We start from the raw sequence: 19,086 nt of genomic DNA on the forward strand, positions 1-19,086 counted from the left end.
GTCTGCTGGTTTGCTCACTGGCATGTTATAGACCTACAAAAGAGCAGCTGTGAGATAAGATGCTCAGACTGGCAGTTTTCCATCTCCCTTACCTAGGAAAGGAGAAAAAGGAAGTCTTTTGCATCTTCCATTTCTCATTCAATGGGCTTCTGTTGAACAGCTGCTGCGAGATAGTCTTTAAAAATCCATCTATAAAAACCCCCAGTAAACAAAGAAGCAATCCCAAGCAAGCCCAGGAGCACTTGTATGCACATGGCTTTATAAGATAAAGATTGTATCATGCATTGCTGCTAAAATGCATGATTGTTATGCCACACAGTGCCTCTGTGTGAGCACACACAGTGAAAGTGGCTGGAATAGCTTCCTTTGTATCTGCTCAGCTGAAAGGCAGTGATCGCATCGGGCCAGAGCCAGGAACAAAAAGAACTCACCAGTGCACAGTGGTGCAGTCGCGGCTTCTGTGTAGGATTAGAAAAAAGGACAAACCACAGGGTAAAGTGAGAGCACTGAAATTTTTATTTGTTACCTCTAGGTACCACGAGTTTGACATTAACAGGCAAGACCAGTGAATGAGCAGCAGCACATTGCATTCAAACCTGAATCTCCAAAGCACCAAAAATTGAGCTAGATTTACTTCGTAATCCTATAGTCAGCACACTAGTCTGGAGCTGCTGCATCTCGTGTTGTCCCTAATTTAGTAGTACATTTTTATGCAGTTAGGGGGCATGAGGAAAGAGTCAGTTGTGTAGTACCACTTCTACATCATCATAGGACTACAACATGCACATTCTACTATGTGGCCCAAGCAACAAGAATACAAGTAGAACACTTACGGGTGGAGACAGGTTCATGTTAACACCACCTATGAATTTGTAGAAACCTTTTTGGACAGGTACCTACAACAGTTCATCAATTTGTTTGGGAACGTTACACGCATGCACAAGTGATACGGTGGAAAACATAGCAGGAGCGGCAGCAGGACAGAGGACAAAGGTGAAATCTGTGATGGGATGCACTGGAAACAAGACCTTCCTCAGCTTTCTACAGCAAGTCTCTGCTCTGTTAGCGAGGCCTGCTGGGCAACAGTTTTGTTCTCATGGCTGCGGAGTTTTGATATGACTTCTAGAAACGCCATGCTCTGCACTTCCTTTTGAAGAGGTTCTGGAAAAGGAAATATTAAAAGAAACAGTGCTTTGTTTGAGCTAGGCAGAAGAAAACGGTGAGAAACTTTTCTACTAAATCCTGTACACACAAGCACGCAGCTGTGAGTATGCATATGGTTATTGTTTACATATTTGAATTGCTTTTGATGATGGAGAGACAACTTTTCAGGGCACCCAGCACACACAAACTCTATGGATTTCAGGTCATGATGAATGATGAAGCTGCTGCATAGCAGTTAAGAATATCCACCTGGATTGCCTTCCAAAACAGATGCTTAGGAAGCATTTTTAGTGAAAACACTTTTTTGGTTTATGCTTTAAACTAGCCTGACCAAGTGAGCTGGCTGTGACAGGCTCACTGCATCATTTATGTGTGTCAACTCTTATTGGTTGTGTGGGGGTGTGAGATCGGTCCTTTATGTGTCATCACCTGGTCACTGTTTGCTGCCCTTTTACAGCTCAGCTCTGAAGTTAAGGCAAACAACACCATGCAGAACATTGCCCAGTGCATATGGATGCAGTGTTTGTGTTCTACTCAAAACTAGGTGACACTGTCTGATGGTTCTGATCCCAGACTGCATGTTACTTTTTGTATTATTTAAGAGAGGTTGACAGCAACTCATAAAATTGAGCAGAAATTGTAAGAAATTTGACAAGTTTTCTCAAAGCCCTGTACTCTGAACATCCCAAAGTTTTGATCTAAAATGGTTGGTTTTGGTACATGCCTCTCTAGTTAAATCCCACTTGGCAACAAATACATATTATTTTGCTTTCCACATGTTGCTGGAGGCCTAATCTCTGAATTTCCCAGGAGAAAACCCAACCATCTGTTTCAGATAGCTATGCTTTATGCTGTGCTATTTATTTTTTTTTTTTAAGCAAGCTTTGGCATTTGTTCCCACCCCTACCTGCTTTCTTGTTCACATGTTTTTAGTTCTCATGCAGTTTAACCCATTCCATGTAAGAGCTGGCACCTCTCATGCTGCTGTGCACCTGGGAAGGTGTATGTACAGACTGATGTCAGTGAAGCTGTTGGGGTGTTCATGCTATCTAAGCACTTCCTGCTTTCTGCTGAAATATCAACATCTTTAAGCAGGTATTTAAAGCACTGTGCTTTACCATGGCTGGTAACATCCAGTTTCATGGAGACTCTTGTCTACAGAAGACTGTGCTAGCTAAGAATGCTCTGCTTTGGATGATCCATTTTCCATTGTCCTCATTTTTCTTCCCCTATCCATTCACTCAGTTGCAAGAGGAACTTCCAGATGGACAGAATCATATAAAAATAGGTATCTGTTAAACTGCTTAACACCATCTGAAGTTCAACAAAGGCAAATGCAGAATTCTTCACCTGGGGAAGAATAACGCCAGGCACCAGCACAGGCTGGGTGCTGGTCTGGGGAAAGCATCTCTGTGGAGAAGGACCTGGGTGTCCTGGTAGACGAAGAGCTGTCCATGAGCCAGCCTGTCCTTGTGGCCAAGAAAGCCAAATGGTATCCTGGGGTGCATTGGGAAGAGCATGAACAGCAGATCAAGGGACCCTCTGCTCAGTCCTGGTTAAGCACCATCTGCAGTGCTTTTGTCCAGTTCTGGGCTCCTGAGTACAAGAGAGACATGGAGCTCTTGGAGAGGAGGGCGACAAAGATGATTAAGGGATTGGAGCACCTCTCAGAAGGAAAAGGCTGAGGGAGCTGGTTCTGTTCAGCCTTGAGAAGAGATGATAAAGAAGGAAACTCATCAGTGTCTGTGAGTATCTGAAGGGAGGGTGTGAAGAGGACAGAACCGGGCTCTGCTCAGTGATGCCAAGCAATAGGACAAGAGGCAACAGGCAGAAACTGATGCAGAGGAAGTTTCACCTGAACATGAGGAAGACCTACTTCACTGTGCAGGTGACTGAGCACCAGAACAGATTGCCCAGAGGGGTTCTGGAGTCTCCCTCACTGGAACTTTCTGTATGCAATCCTGTGCCATGTGCTCTAGGATGGCTCTGCTTGAGCAGGGAGGCTGGACCAGTGTGGTCCCTTCCAACTTCACCTGTTCTTTGAACACACAGATGTTGGCCACATCAGGTTAAATGTGACGCCAGATGCCCCATAACAAAGCATAGTCACAACAGCAGTCACTGGAGAATTAAATGAAACCAATATTAAACCAGTGGAACTGCTTCTAGCCTTTATTGAACTATACTGGGGTCAGTTACTTTAAAAATAGCTACACAGGTCCGTTCTACACAGTAGAATAGGGAAACATGGCTCATGTGGAGATGGTAATGAAAACAGTTTAGAGGCAACAGCTGTAAGAGGTGCATGTTAGTATTTTCCCTTGTAAAGAGCAATCAGCTCCTTGATTCTCCTCTCCTTGGTTAAAATAGTAAAGCCCCCCTTCCAAACTTAGAAGTTAATACCAGGGTTGCTCAGTTATTATTCTTGTGTCCTCACTGTTTTCACACAGGTCTCTTCATCAGGAAGAAGGGCAGAACACTGGGTCAGTCAAATACCGGGCCTTAAATTCACAGCTGCATAATGCAGTGACATGCTGCTGTCTGTTCTCTGGGAGCAGGGTAAGGAGCCTTATGCCTAGGCAGATCTTACAGTGCAGTGGCAGACTGTGCTCTGCCACTCAGATAACCCTAAAATACCCCCCCTAAGGAAAGACTGCTCTGCACTCTGGTGGATAAGAGAGACAGGTATTTGACTTTAAATAACTCTGTCAGTCTTGCAGGTGACAAAATTCAGGAAGGGAAAATGCAACTGTCAGGCAGATTTTCTGAAGATGATTATTTTAGTTGGAAGCACTGGAAATATAGATCAAGACAGTGAGGCTGACTGTGAACCTTTGGCAAAAGGCTTCTGCTCTAAAATGCAAGGATAGTCCCAAGCAGGAAATGGCTCAAGAAGGTTGTGAGTAACAACTAAGTTTACATGTCTTGTTAGCAAATTTTGAGCACAATCTTTGCACACTGAGATGTGTATACTCTCTAAAACCTAGTATTTGTTCCTATAAAATGGCAGGAGTACAATATTTACTTGCATGGATGTACAGGTCTACAAAATTACACTTGCAGTAGGCATGATGAACTCTGTTTAAATAAAAAAGCACCTTTGTTTACAGAGACAGCACACATTTAACTGTGGTAACTTTTAATCTATTAATTAAATTGCTGTAAACTAACCTCTAGAGAACCTTCCTATGTTTCACACTTGGCAAGTTGTGCAGACAGGCTCTTGACTTTCCCCCTTTCTGTAATTATTCCAGTTCTTTGTCATCTTAGTTGACTGTAAATGCCTAGACCTTTATGGAATGAAATTTGTTCTCTCTCCACAGATTCAGTCTTTCTTAAAGAACTGAATGAAAGAAATGTAGCAACTTCTTGAAACCTTGAATGAAATTTCCCCATGACACCTTGCTATTTTTTGTTTTGTGGTTTTTGTTTGTTTGCCCACACACAGATGGGAAGTTGCAATATCAAACCACAGCCTGCTCGAAGAGCCTGTAAACAGCCTGACCTTTAGCAGAGGGTGAGCTCAGAGAGATGAGAGTTTACAGTGTCCAGCACTGATGTGTGTTAGTGCACATTGTGCCTGGTGGGCTGAGCATGCGAGGGCTGTTGAGGGGAAGGAGTCTTGCTAGTGACATAAATGTAAGGATCCTTCCTAAAGCACTATCACACATCAATTACAGGGAACTTGCAGCTAGAAATGAAAATTACATTCTTGTGATCTGCATATTTGTAAAGAAAACTTGATATTTGTACAGTTTTAAGTGCTTTCATTTCTTTCCTGTCAAAGTTTGAGCTAGCTGAATCCTACAGAAGCCAGGGTCAAGTTTCTGCAGTTAATATCCAAAACTGAGTTGACAGCTTCATCCTTGACACTATAGATAGACACTACAGAGTCATAGTAAACTGAACCTTTGTGTTTATATCCATTGTGAACAGAGAACCAATCACAGTGTGTTTGCACATGATCTGTGTTCAGCTGTAGGAGAGAACTATATTGCATACATAAATATTGGGAAGCAGCCTCTCCTGAATACTCACCAGATCCTATAAGAGCACAGATCAGCACCATGGAGTTATATTTTATTTCTGGAGCACTCCTGTCGTCTGAGAGCAGTCTGTGTAGAATCTGAACAAGCTGAGCATTTTCAAGATCCTTTTCAGCAGTGACTGAAATACAAGTGAAAATTTGTAAGTCTGGAAGTGCCACTTGCTTTCATGCTTCCATGTGTTATCCCTTTATTGAAACATGATCTCTCACCAGAGTGAAAGGCTGTGGTGCATAACTCATTGGTATAAAACTCAAGCACATATTTGATGGTATGATGACAAGAATCACAGCTCTTGCTATAAAAATGTGAAGTTGTCTAACTGCTTGAAAGGACAGTCACAGAGTTTAATGATGAAATTCAGTCTTAATGTTCAGTAAGGTGATGGAAAAGCCATGAGGCTTTCTAGCCATTTAGGCCAACACCTGGAGTATTTCAGCTTTCAACACTTCCATTGCCTGAATTTGCTTTTGGAAATTCTGCGTAAATAAAGATTGCGTAGTTCTCGATTCCATGGTAGAGGGAGCTCAGGGTCCATTATAAAGACTGTGGAAAACTTTTCAAGATCTCCATTTGAGTTACTGCCTGTGTAGCTTTCTAAGATACATGTATTGAATTTGGGCTCAACCTTTAAATGCTTGAAGACAAGACAAAGAGATGATTCATGTGAATAGGAACATATTTCCTTTTATTTAAAGCAATTCCTTGATGTATTGGCAGTGATTCAAAAGTTGAACAGAGCATTCCTGTAGTACACAATGGCAAGAGATGAAATCAAGAACAAAAATATGTAAGGTTGTTTGTTTAGTTCTTTAGTTAATAAGCAAGTAAACAGGATAAACAAAACCTCTGTTGAGCCTTTTCTTTCCTGTTTCAAAAGCTGAGGTACTACAAATGCAGGTCAAGACATGTAACCATGTCTGCCTACACATGGCAATTCTTGCACTTAATCCTGGGTAATTTAATGAAGACACATTGGGGGCATTAACCACCTTCGTGTATTCTCTAGTTCTTACTTATTAGGTAAGTGGACTCTTCACTTTAATCTGCTTTTGAGAGAGCTTTTCAATGTTCCAATGTAGGAATGTGGTCAGGTCACACAGTCTCTAGTCTAAGCTATGTTTGCTTTCTGAGTTTTAACCAAAATCTGAAAGTTAAGCTGGAGGGCTTTTCTAGATGACTCCACCACCTACCAGAATGATGGAGCAGATCTCGTATAACCAGCACTCTCCAGTTTCCTGCATTAACATGATGGCTTGCCCGTGTCTGCATGAACCACAATGGGAAAACTGAAAGGCAGGTGGAAGGAGGAGGCTATTCTACACTGCATTCTCCCTCTATGGCTTCTCTTGGGCACAGACTGGAAAGGAAACAGGTGGAGTGAACTCCTGGGATACTCACCTAACTCTAGAGCTGCTATCAGTGCCAGTGCAACGAGAGCTTCGTTTTGCATTATTACGTGTTCGCTGGTTGCCATGGTTACTAAATGCTTGATGCCACCGCTCTGTACAATGGTCCTAATTACATCCTAAAATAAATAACGCAAAGATGACAAAATTCTGCATTGCATACAAACTGTATTAAATAAGGGAACTGTCAGGGATGTTGTGTTATCTTTGGGTAAGGGTACTTGTTGGCTTTGTGCACATACAATCACTTTATACATCAATGTACAGACGTGCAGGCCTATGTATTATCTGTTACTGCTCTGCATTTGTAAGGTACAGTGTGTTAAACCAAGGCAGGTAACCCCATAACTAAGTTAAGACACACATAACAAACTCTTTTCTAGGTTATATGGTGAAACTCAAGTTCTCACGCTGTGCCACTGTTCATCATATAATTGAGGGGTTCAAAGTATCCAACAATATATATACTTGGGGCAAGGAAACACACAAACATAGTTATAATAAAGTTATTAAATGCTTCATCTCTCTCCATGAATTTTCAGAGTTTCTTCAAAATGTTCAGAGAAGTGAGATCACAAATATGACACCTTACTATGTAACAGAAATGGTGTACTTGAAAAGCTGTTTAGACATAAGACAGGAAAACAAGCAGTGGTATCTTATTATGGAATTTTTCTTCAAATACAAAGGAGGTAAGGAAAAGGTATGTATGGGACACCAATGTGTTGGTTTCTGTTTTAAATGCAGCTGTTAAAATGAACTGTTGTGCAGTACTATTGCCCAGTATCTAGGAACTTAAAATGTTATTTAACTGGGTTAAATGTGCCTAAAATAGATAAAAATACACAGCTGGGATTCTGTTTTCAAGTCCAAAATTTGTTCCAATTTATGTGACAAGAGATAAAGATTACAGTAGACTAATACTCTACAGGTATTAGTGCACAAGTGGTTGTGCACCTCATGGTTTCACCATCTTATATCCCAAAAATACTTGCAGATTGTTTGCCAGAAAAATCAGGCAACTTGGCATGCTGAAAGGAGACTGTTCAAGGAAATTTGGATTATTTTTTTATTTGTCCTGTGAGTGCGCAAAGGTTTGAAGTAGCATTAATTTCTTGAAACAAGAATATGATTTAAATTTTTCATCTATATCCTAAATTTCCATTTAAAACACATCCCCCTTTCTTACACCAGCCACAAGCCAAAATAGGGAGATGTATAGTCTCACTACTGTGAGACTATAACCTAAATTAAAAAAAAATAAACATCTAAACCTAAACACAAAATACCATCTCTAATACCTTCAATCCCAGCCTCCACAAAAAAAAAAAAACCAAAAAAAACCAAACCACCAAAAAGCAACACTCCAAAGTAGTTTTCAGACTGAGATAATCTGGGAACTGCTAAGTTCTATTTGAATTGGTGTGGAATTTTGGGTATATAAGGCTTAAGAACCAATCAGCATCTTTGACATCAAAATTTTTTATATTGTAGGTGAACCTCACCTTTTAAAAGGCAGTACTGAATAGATGACAGCCATCAGGTTTGGTGCTAGTGTGGCTGAAATCACAGGTACCTACTCCAGTTTTGCAGAACGACTAAAACTGACTGTTGCCTTTGTAAATATTACCCCAAAGCATTTAAAATTAAAAGCCAAATTCAAACCTGATGTTAAGAGCCGTACAGCTGTACTCGTATTCAAACCTAGAGGGCAGCAAAAGCTTAAAAAACCCCACCCTCTCAGCTCTGTCATCCTCTTCATGTCAAATTTCCTCTGTGAGTACATGCACCCAACAAAAATTAATCCACCTGTGATAATACTGTTAATTTCTGCCTTAATATCGATTTGATGTAATCAGTAGTGTCTCAATATTTAGAATTGAATTTTGTTGTCCTATGGAGAAGATTTATTAAGTCTGTGGTGGTGTTTGCCATCCATGCATGTGTGTTGGAGACTTTGGGGAGGGGGGCAGAAGAAGTAAGAACCAGAAAAATGAACCCTGATCAGTTTTAGAGGCTGAACATAAAATGGAGAAAAAAGTATTAGACAGAGACAGTGATATTAGCAATCAGTAAAGATTTAAATCCCTGTGAGGCCTGTTGATTTGTTCTTGGAGACACTCAGTACACATCAGGCCCCTACTCTGTTTTTCACTTCATAAATGCCATGGATGAATGAAGAGGTCAGTGTTACAGTCCGAGCTCTCCAAATCCCACTTGCTATTTAAGTTCAGTAATGTAGCCTGTGTTCATATCAGTGAACATGCTGGAGGAAGTCAGAGCCTGAAATAGCCTGTCTCCAGAGGAGATGTGTTTGTCCTTTATAAGGCTCTTTGTCTAATACTCAGCTGAACAAAAATTATGGACTTGGACTGCTTAGGGAAAGATATTTGATCGATGTGAAGGTGATGGGAGGGGCAGATGAATTTTTCCTAATGTTATACCTTTTGCCATATACAAGCAAGCTTTTGTTAGAATAAATTATCATTTCTAATGATCCATCAGAATCTTGAAATTCTGAAATATGCTGTATGAGGAGTAGGGAGACAGACTATTTCAGGATCTCAGTTTTATATAAATATATAGCAAGAGCCTAACAACTGAGTTCACTGATTGTTCATATATAGCGCCATTAAAACACAGAGAATACAGCATGCTGAACTTCTGCAGGTTACATTTAAAATAAAAATCAGTCAGGAGATGTAACACATGAATAATCAAGCTGGCTCGCTAGAAGGATTGCAAGGTGAAGGGTTGGTTACCAACAGGAAGCGCCCAGGTAACTCTTGGTTCTGACAAGCTGAACTTTTTCTCCACTAACTTACTTTTGATTTGCTGTGTCGTATAAGTGCAGAAAGTAGTCTGTTGGACTCTCCCATCACACCTGCGTGATCCTTGGCTTCACACCACTCCACCAAGCGTTCCACCAGTTTTACGTTTTTGCCCAGCTGTTCAGCTGCTTCTGCTACATGATGCCGGAGCCAACAACACAACAAAAAGGTTGTCACTTTTTTTAAGCAAGTGCTAGAAAAACAAGCTGAAAGTTATTAACTTGAAGGAGCTAGAACTTCACTAGCCTGCACTACCAGTGGGAAAAGTCTAGGTTGCATTGAATCAAGTAAAGCCAGCCAAAAAAAGAAATAAAAAAAATCCAGAAAAACATTCATAATCCAGTTTTTGAAACAACTTATCAGCCCAGTTAATGAAGCTTGTGCACTGATGAAGAGCAGGGAAAATACTGGTGATATCACACCCCTAACTGAGCTGTGAGCCAGCTCAAGAACTAAAAACCACGAGGGACTGCTGACAGAAGGGAGCACTGTGGTCAGTTAGATCAGGTTTGATAGACTGTAAGTCACGTAAGTTTCTTCAGAAAAAGTCTATTTCACGTCCAATGGCTTTGCTAGAACTAGAATGGATCTTTTGAAAAAAAATCTGTAGGACTGAGTCAAAAATAAATACACAGCTAATTTACCTCATGAACTATTTCTGGGTTTTAGCAGACTTCTGATTTTATAAATCCTCATCCTGGAACAAGTTGGTAACTAAAAGGTGCTTTTTGTTTTTGGAATTGCAGTCTATCAATTAATAGAGTATTATCCTGTTCCAAGGACTGAGGTACAGCCAGGGAATACAGTAAGTGAACAGCAAAACAGGAGTGGTAGCTCAAAACACTCACACCTCAATATACACTTGTAATGTGATAGTGTAAAGAAGTTCAAAAATAAATAAGCATTTGACACCTATTTGGAGGGTCCCTGGTAGTCTGTTTAGGAGTTCTGAGAAAAAAAATCAACTCATATTCCTCTCCTTTTGCATATGTATTAGATTTATGCCATGACTTCAGGAATGAAATTTAGAAAAACTCTGCTTCTCTCTTTTAAGAATCTTGGCAGCGTATCACAGACTGAACCAAAGAGAATCACTTAACATAGAGAACAGTTTATTTTTACCTTGTGCATCTATTAACATTCTTAATGTTCCCAGCAGCTTGAACTGAACGGGGGGCATCTCCGATCTGAGAAATTTCAATACAGCTTCTGCAACGCCAGCTGATAGCATCTTAGCCTTATTTACAACTGCATGAATAAAGAACAGGGATTGATCTCAAAAACATTTCTGGAAGATGCAGTTAATTTCAGGGCTGGACTGGAAGCAAATTTTCAGACGTGATTTGAAAAAGAGGTTGTGAGCACAGACTTCAGGAACAGTGTGCGCTGGTGGTACTGCGTTGTGGAAAAATGTCACGGTTCCTGTGAAATTAGGTGCTTTTTCCTAGCATGCACATCTAAATTTCTGTATTCAGCTTGAGCACCACCAAAGGGGTAGACTCCTTCCTTTGGTGCAGGAAAGGTATCTTCCACAAAATGCATCAGGCAGGAGCCCAGGCTAATACTTGCACCCCCAAATAGGAGGAAACTTCTCTGAATCCCAACCACACTCTTCTGTTTCTCACAGGAAAAGGAACTAAAGCATCCACTTAGCAGAATAACCTCTTATCCAGTTCCAATACTTCATACAAATAACACTCCAGCCTGACATGCCTGGAGTCTGTAGTCTTTTGTTGCCTTCTTCCCCTCTCCAACCTCTCTTTCATCCTTTCCATTAGTCCATGTTCTGCACTTTCAGAGAGCTCTCTGAAATGCATTTAAGGTGCAAACCTTGCCCAGTAGCGTACTTGGGAAAAATAGTTATTAGGTGTTTTGAAATAGTGTTTTGACACAGAGCTCATCACTGAGGTCAGTTATTATTACTTGCTCGTTTTTTTCTAACAATGTGCAGGGATGGTTATGTAGGTCTCTGGCAGACACCCTTCAGCACAGGCTACAGGGAAGCTGACTGATGGAAGTGAAAAGAATGACTCACCTGAAAAAGGTAAGCAAATGGAATACTGCCAAACTTCAGTGGGTTTAGTTATGTACGCATAATCATTTCTATAAGTTGGAATTTTTCAAAACCAAAAATAGTAAAATAAGGTTATGTGGATGAAAGACTTATTTTTGGCTTGGCACAAGAAACCATACGCAAGTGTTATGGATTCGCTTTATTGTTTCGTGCGTGTGCTCTACCTTTATGCTTGGGTAATCAAAGCTCACACAAATTAAGTTACTAAAAATGATGAAATTAGCATTCAGCCAACAAACAGTAACTAATTGCAATAGGCTGGCTATTCTGTCGGTCTACCTCCAGCTCTAATTTAGCAACTTTCAGTGTCTTAAGTAAGATGCAGTGTTTTAACAAAGTGGGCACTGTTCTCTGGTGGAGACCCTCAGCTGTGAGACAGATTGCAAATGAAGCAAGCAGAAAGAAACATAAATATGCAGTGCTCTGGACAAAAAGGGTTGAGAAATCATATTCAAGGCCTCCTCAGCTCCTCACCAATTACAAGGCTGCCTTTTCTTTGCCGGGGGATACTGTGGGATCAAAGTGGCAAGGGACAGTCCACTATGCCCTGTGATGTATTCAGAACTGCTTTTCTGAACGGCTGTGCAACAGACACAAAAGCAGTGATGGGCCAGAATGAAAAGCAGCAGTCTGACCTGCCTCTAGGACTGTCAGTCAGTGTTCCCACCCACATTCCCTGGGGGGTACAGTGGAGAACAGAATTTCACCCTCGGGTGGTTAGCAATGCAAAGAGAGGCTTACCAGGAATAGCCAGGTTTCTGAGAGCACTCAGTGCAGCGTGCTGCACAGTTACATTTCCATCCTCCACATGTCTGTCTAGCAGATCCATCAGCTTTTGAACTATGCCATTATCCACCATATGGATGCAGTTTCCGTCTGTGTGAGATGTAACAAGTCATTTGTGAAGGGAAGATTATTACTAAGATTTTTACAATAGCTTCTTATGAATAGAAGGGTTGTTTTCTTGCTCCTTTTTAGATTTCATTGTTGAGAATTTGACCACCATTATCTGTGAGAATTGCAGTGCTCGTGACAAACTTACAAGAGTGATAGAAGAAATGAGAAGAAGGCAGAAATCCCCTTTACCCCTCTACACATGAAAAATAATATTTTTAAAGTAGGTTTAATGCTTTTGAGGATTGTAAAGTTTAAAACTATTGATGTTGCTGTGTAACTCAACAGCAGCTTTACTGCAACACAGTTCTTGTTTGCAGCCCTACAGACAGAGCATGATAGAGGGGCACACATAAATTTATATAAGCTATTATGGCATGTTCTTACCATTTCTGGCAAAATTTGCTATAGCCAGTGCTCCTGCAAGCTGTAGCTGATGACTATTGGAAGGAATCCATGAAAGTACTCTTTGGAACACACTGCCTTTTCCTCCTTCAAATAACTTTTGCATGGATTCATCTGGGGTAAAAAGCACAGAGAGTCAGCAAGTCCAAGTGTTTGTTAGAGAAAATTCCCTTTATATTTGTGAAGCTCTGCTGATTCCACTGCAATTAATCTAATCCTGCAATGAGGGACAAAATCTGATCTCTTAAATGTCTGCCTGGTGTGCAGCAGATCATCTAGGTTATTTAGAAAATTAATAAATAGTGAAAATCAGCAGCCAAACAGTGCTACAAGTATCTGCTGTTGCTTTGCAGAACATAGTGACAGCCCATCCTTACCTCCAAGCAATAATAGAACCATAAGATCAGAAGCTGTTTTAAGCTCTGCAATATCATCCTCTTTGTCACTGTCCACAGTCTTCTGGACAATCTCAAGTAAGCACTCCACCAAACCAGCTTCAACCAGCTGCAGTTTAATGACATCTGGAAAATAGCATAGATAATAGGAGTCAGAATCAGGATTTTAAATGCATCTATCCTACACAAATATGCAGGATGGACTGTAAGAAACAGTTATGTCAGTGTTTTCACTGACAACTTGTGTACATAAAACCACAAGTTCTTTATTTGAAATTCTTATGGCAAACTCTGTTATTATTCATCTAACAGGCTCTCCCTGGCTCTGGCCTTTAGAGCACAGTCATAAGCTGAAGGTGTATGGAGCTCTTTACTTCTAAAAACGAGGATATTTCTCTACAGCAAACTTCTGGCACCTCAGTCCATGGCCCAGCAGACTCATAGGGACTGTGCTGTGTTCATGCTTTCCAAGGACAGACAGTATATCTGCCATTTGTTGTAAGGGCTGCAGGAGGAGTGCAGAAAGGTCAAATGCAAAAGGTTGGGTTGGCAGAGAAGTTTGTTCTGGAAATTGATAAGGAAAACTAATTTCTTAGTTGTTATTCAAAACTAGGCTTGAGAAGGTAATAAATATTTTTTTCAAGTGATATAGAATCTGGGAACAATATTTTTTCTCTTGTTTCTAAAATAACAAAATATTTAACAGATATTTCCCTTGGAATCTTCTTTACATACCTAAACTCCCTTTCTGTTAAGAGGGAATGGCAGGCTGTCTTATGCTATGTTAGGTCTCTTCATACATGGAAGTGATTCTGGTAGTGTTTGCAGGCTGATTTTGAAAAATAGTCACAAAGTTCTGCAGAAGTGTGCAAAAGAATTGGATTTCTCTCAGTTTTCTACATGAAATGGTGTTTTTACAAAAAGGTGTCTAACCCAAGTTAAAATATTTCTAGGCCATGGCTTGGAAATACTTTTTTCATACAGTTTACAAGCCACACTTGGGAGAGGAAGTGTGTTCTACCTCTGGTGAAGGATGTGTCTGACTGTCAGTTTCCTGGTGTCACTAGGCTTTTTGCCTCAGTGAAATTCATTGTTCCTTTAAGAGCGGCTGACCTTCTCATGAACTTTGTAAGGAAATGCAAAATCTCCAGTTGGGATTTTTTTTAAAAATAGGCTCTTTTGCACTGAGGTGCTTTAAAAAATAGAGAATACCCTTAGCTATAGAATACAGGGTTGCAGATGTTCTGTGATTTGAAATTGAAATTGCTATACCAGCATGCTTAATCAACAAGTAAATTAGAAAAAAAACCTTAAAACACCCCAACCACCAAAATCCAGACTCTGCAAATTCTTAATTGAGATGTTTTTCCCTTCTTACCTATTGCTAATTATCTACAATGAACCTAAACAGTACCAGCAAAGTGAACTCATTTATGTATGCTTTGAATCCACAGTGGACATGTTTTCCTGACTATCTCTCAACATCTGAGTTAGGGTCAGCAGCAGTGAATTTCTCAAATCTTATTGCAACTAAAAAAAAATACTCTAAGAAAAATTAAGCATTTGAACTGACATATATCAAGAACACAAAAAGTTCAACCCTATTTTGTGTCATTCTGAGGATGGAACTATCTTAGAGGAGATTTTAAATTATTATATAATGAATTATATATTTTGGAAAAGATGTGCATTTTTAGAGCTGAAAAAAGGAATTGATTTTCCATGCCACTTAAAATTCAGAATACCTTTTTAAATTGAAGTGAAAGTTTGTCCTGACTTGTACTTTGTAAAACAGACACACACAGAGTGTGCATGCACAACAGAATAGATTGAAACATAAATATGAGTTTGCAGTTCTATCTAACAAACTATTCAATTAAAAAAAGCTTTAATGCTGAAGTGGTTAAAACGGGGTTAGAGAGCCATCAAATACTGTGATGTCTTCCCAACACAGAACTGCTTCCCACATTAGTCCAGCTCCACCTGTTAACTCATTCCTTTATTTCCATTAAGGGCAGATGATACATTGTACAAGCAACCTTTGTCTGATCCTTTATTCCTCTGGAGGAACATCCTGGAGGGGTGATCAGGGGTGCACATCAATTCCTGCTCTGGCTTGAGCAATGAGTCAAACTCCAAGGGCTGCCTGGGGCTATGTAAGATACACCACCAAACACCCAAATTAAATTCATATGATCTCTCAATGAACAATAAGGGCAGAGTGTCCAGCCCTTAGCTCTGCAATTGACATGCCCCTAGCAAAAATAATGTTTTAGGAAATGGAACTGCCAGTGGCTCTGCGATTCCAGGAAATTGTCCTGGTGCTCCAATGGTCTATGAACACTTGAGCCAATGTTTGCAGACAAATGTTCTGAAGCTCTCTAAAAAGCTGCTTTTGATATTAGCACTGTGGGCAAAGAGCAATAAAATATAACATAATTGTATACAGAGTGAATCAGTGATGGAATTAGCATTAACAATGTGCTGGCTCCTGTCATATGCTCAACAATTAAGACCCATTCACTTTTCATGACACTACAATCACAAGGATCAGCTGTGGTGGCTTTGGAAAGAAACAGCCCATTACTCTGCATTTAGTGCCTGAAAAACACACCAATATACTGAAATAAAAAATACACATAAGAGAATGAGTAAACGATAGGAGTAAGAAAAAAAAATTCTCACCATTTTCTGCCAGGGGGGCCAAAACTTCAAAAATCATCTCTTTTTTATCATGCTCTATTTGCTTCTTGAACAGTTTCACAAGCTCTTCAGCTATGTTTGTGTAGGCAAACTGCTCCTTACTTGACTCTGTGAAGCAAAAGAAGAAAATCAGTATAAAGTAAACAAACTTCTTCTACATAAGAACGTAGAACTACTTTTTCTCTTTGTTATCAGGTTTATTTAGCAAGATGACTAACTGCTCTTGACAGACAAGAGCAAGAGACTCATGCTTGTCACAAAATGAAAAGATATATGTCTAACACTTTACATGTGCTGACTTGAATTAGATATGGTTAAGGCTGTTAAAAATATATAAATATATGATTCAAGGCTGTTTGGTCTGGTTTTGCCCACCAAAATATAAGCTAGCTATAGAAACAGTAATAGTACAAAAAGAAGTCTTTGATTTCCCTTATCTTAACAGAAAGAAGAGCAGATTATATACTGCGTTTTCTATGGGAGAGATGAAGATTTGCTTTAATATTTACATGGTCTCATGTAATGGTGACATTTCTTTAGAAATCTGTGTGTGGCTGTTGCTGGGCCATCTCATACTGCACAGATCCAGCATAAAGCATTTTACAGATGGGCGAGGCTCCTACCAGATTAGCCATCAGGTCTTCAAATGTACATTCAGCAAAAGCATCTTATCCCATTGCCTGTATCATATTCCTCCTCACTGGCAGTATTACAAGGGATGCAGGTGGTAGGGCTGGTGTTCTGCATTCTCCAGTTGCCACCTCCTGAGGGCCATCTGCAGCCAGAAAACCTTCCAGCACCTTTGCTATTGCTCTGACAGATGCTTAGGGATTACTTTACTGTAGAACTGACCCCAAGGACTTGGGAAAAGCATGAACTGCAATCCTGGACATTTTTGTGCACATCTCATCATTTTCTCTCACTGTGCATGGTTGCATAGTATATTCTATGTGGATTTTTGATCTTTCCAGTATTTTAGCAGATCCATCACTGGTTTTTGCCCTGCTTTGACATAGAATTAGAGTCATATAAAGCTTTTCAAGGGATTTGTCCAATGCTGTTGTCTTGTAAGTGATGAAAAATTATATCCTCACTGAAAAAAAAATCCCTGAAGTTACAAGGCAAAAATAAAATAATACAGTTACAATGTGATTGACTACTGCTTAAGGGAGAATAAAGTATTACAAAGTAAATTAATTTTGTGCCAGTCTTAAAGAATGAGCACCTTTTCAATGTGTATTAACTGAAAGGGAAGCTGCTGCTGTAAAGTTTCATTCCCATGGTTCTCATTACTCAACAAGAGAGAGCTGGATCTTTCCAAAGAGGAGAAGAAAATTCTCAGTGAGTCTACCATTTATTATATTTAATATCATTATGGTTTTGGTTGCATTTAAGCACTAAAACTTCCAGTGTATGACTCTTACACTTTCTGCTGTGCAGATACAGTACACAGTGCCCAACCTGCAGACCTCTGATTAATTAATTTCTTTAGTGCTACCTTGATGGCTTTTTCTGCTGTTGATTTGTTAAGAAGAATTGTCTCCTGTAAATAAATTTATTATGTATATGATCAAATTAAACTAGGTAACATGATACTTTCTGTGGCCTTGAAATCTGTGAACTCAAGCCACCAAGTACTACAAACTCAGAGAAATATTTTTTGTATTTTGAACTGCTGAATGTTCTTAGATGATATCCTAAGTGCTATGTATTATTTACTACAGTGTAAAAAAACCCCAACACATAAAACTAGAATTTCCCCAAATATGTTAGCAAAAGAACAATATAAACCACAAATGTTAATAAAACACAGGCCTTAACAACCCATTGATTTACACATGGTTGAATTCCAATGGAAACTGATCTGCTTGAAATGACATCAAGATCAAAGCAGGGCCACAAGCTTCAATTTAAATGAAGTTCTAACTAAAATTAATATCCATGATTTATACATGGAGGTATTTAGACTAGAGTATATTAAAATTCTGCACCTAAAATAATACTGTATATGCAGATTAATGACTTTGCCTGCCTCAATTTCCTTCAGAGATTTTCATGAGCCAAGTTTAATCTCGATAAAACTTTGTGGAGCTACACCAGGATACAATATTTATATTATTAATAAATAATTCACATTTAGTAGCAGTGCTATGGAAATACTGTTTAGATGATTTAAAATGTGCTTGGTTGAACTGAAGCACACTAACATATAACATAAGGTTGAATTAAGTACCCAAATAAATTTCAGTTACTGACAGGGGAAAAAAAAAAGAGACAACTATATATTCTAGAGAAAATAAACGAAAATTACTTGTCTGTTATTGTTGAATGTGCCAAAAGGACTTGAATGAGCTTTTGTTAGTCTTTAACTGAGACTTAACATTATGAAAACTGTATGTAAATTTGAGATTAGTATCATGGACTTACCGAGTTCTGCTAAATTGCCAAATGCAACAAGGCACATTTCTGTCAGAGCTGCATTTTGGCAATGAATGCCCAACAATTTCACTAACGTAGGAATAACACCCATATTGATAAGCTGTGACTGCAAGGTATCTACATAAAAAGAGAATACAACAGTGAATTAGCATTTCTCTTCATACTACTGTTCTTTTAACCAAAAAAGCATTTTTCACACAAAGCAACTTCTAGGCTAAGCAGCATTAAAATGTCTGTCTCCTCTACTCTTCAGGCTAGATTTGGTTCAGATTTGAGATATGGACTCATAACTCTTTTCCCTGGCAATGGAGTGTACTTCCAGAAATACTCCTTCCTGATCTGTTCATAGGGTATTGTGAATTATGCAGCTACTGACAATTTTGTGGTTATTAGGTTCCTAATAAATGTCGGGTTTGATTCTGGGCTCACTGAGACTAGCTGACTGAAATTGACCTGAACTAGGTTAATGAAACAGTGATTTATCTGAGAGCTTTTTCTATATACTCTTTCTAAAATTAAAGATCAAAACTGGAAAATTAAAATTAGAATGAATATAAACTGGCACTGAAATAAACATGAAAAGTTTCATAAACACAGGAAGTCACAATGTAGGTTATGAAGAGCTTGAGAAAAAAGAAAGTTTAATAAAGACAAAAAATGGAAGGTTTAAGAAAAGTCCTTAGAAGCCATTCTGATAATTTCTTGCATAGGATGAAAGTTTATAGT

The 19,086-nt window shown here is 39.3% G+C and overlaps 1 protein-coding gene across 4 annotated transcripts in view; it reads right to left on the reverse strand.

Annotated features, from left to right (window-relative positions):
* Positions 1 to 614: 614 nt before the first annotated feature.
* Positions 615 to 19,086, reverse strand: part of RAP1GDS1 (Rap1 GTPase-GDP dissociation stimulator 1) — a 90,556-nt gene continuing 72,084 nt past the window's right edge. For 3 of the 4 annotated variants that reach the window (XM_084204058.1, XM_084204060.1, XM_084204057.1), the window contains 10 exons: positions 18,349 to 18,477; positions 15,904 to 16,029; positions 13,201 to 13,344; positions 12,806 to 12,937; positions 12,266 to 12,400; positions 10,573 to 10,698; positions 9,445 to 9,584; positions 6,612 to 6,738; positions 5,203 to 5,331; positions 615 to 1,161 (listed from right to left, as the gene is read on the reverse strand). In XM_084204058.1, coding sequence (XP_084060184.1) covers positions 1,034 to 1,161; positions 5,203 to 5,331; positions 6,612 to 6,738; positions 9,445 to 9,584; positions 10,573 to 10,698; positions 12,266 to 12,400; positions 12,806 to 12,937; positions 13,201 to 13,344; positions 15,904 to 16,029; positions 18,349 to 18,477 — 1,316 coding nt within the window. In that variant the 3' untranslated portion in view covers positions 615 to 1,033. The remainder of the gene's footprint in view (positions 1,162 to 5,202; positions 5,332 to 6,611; positions 6,739 to 9,444; positions 9,585 to 10,572; positions 10,699 to 12,265; positions 12,401 to 12,805; positions 12,938 to 13,200; positions 13,345 to 15,903; positions 16,030 to 18,348; positions 18,478 to 19,086) is intronic. The other variant, XM_084204059.1, reaches the window with a different exon arrangement.

The sequence above is a fragment of the Fringilla coelebs genome, assembly GCF_963513975.1.
Source record: "Fringilla coelebs genome assembly, chromosome: 4".
Classification (NCBI taxonomy): Eukaryota; Metazoa; Chordata; class Aves; order Passeriformes; family Fringillidae; genus Fringilla; species Fringilla coelebs.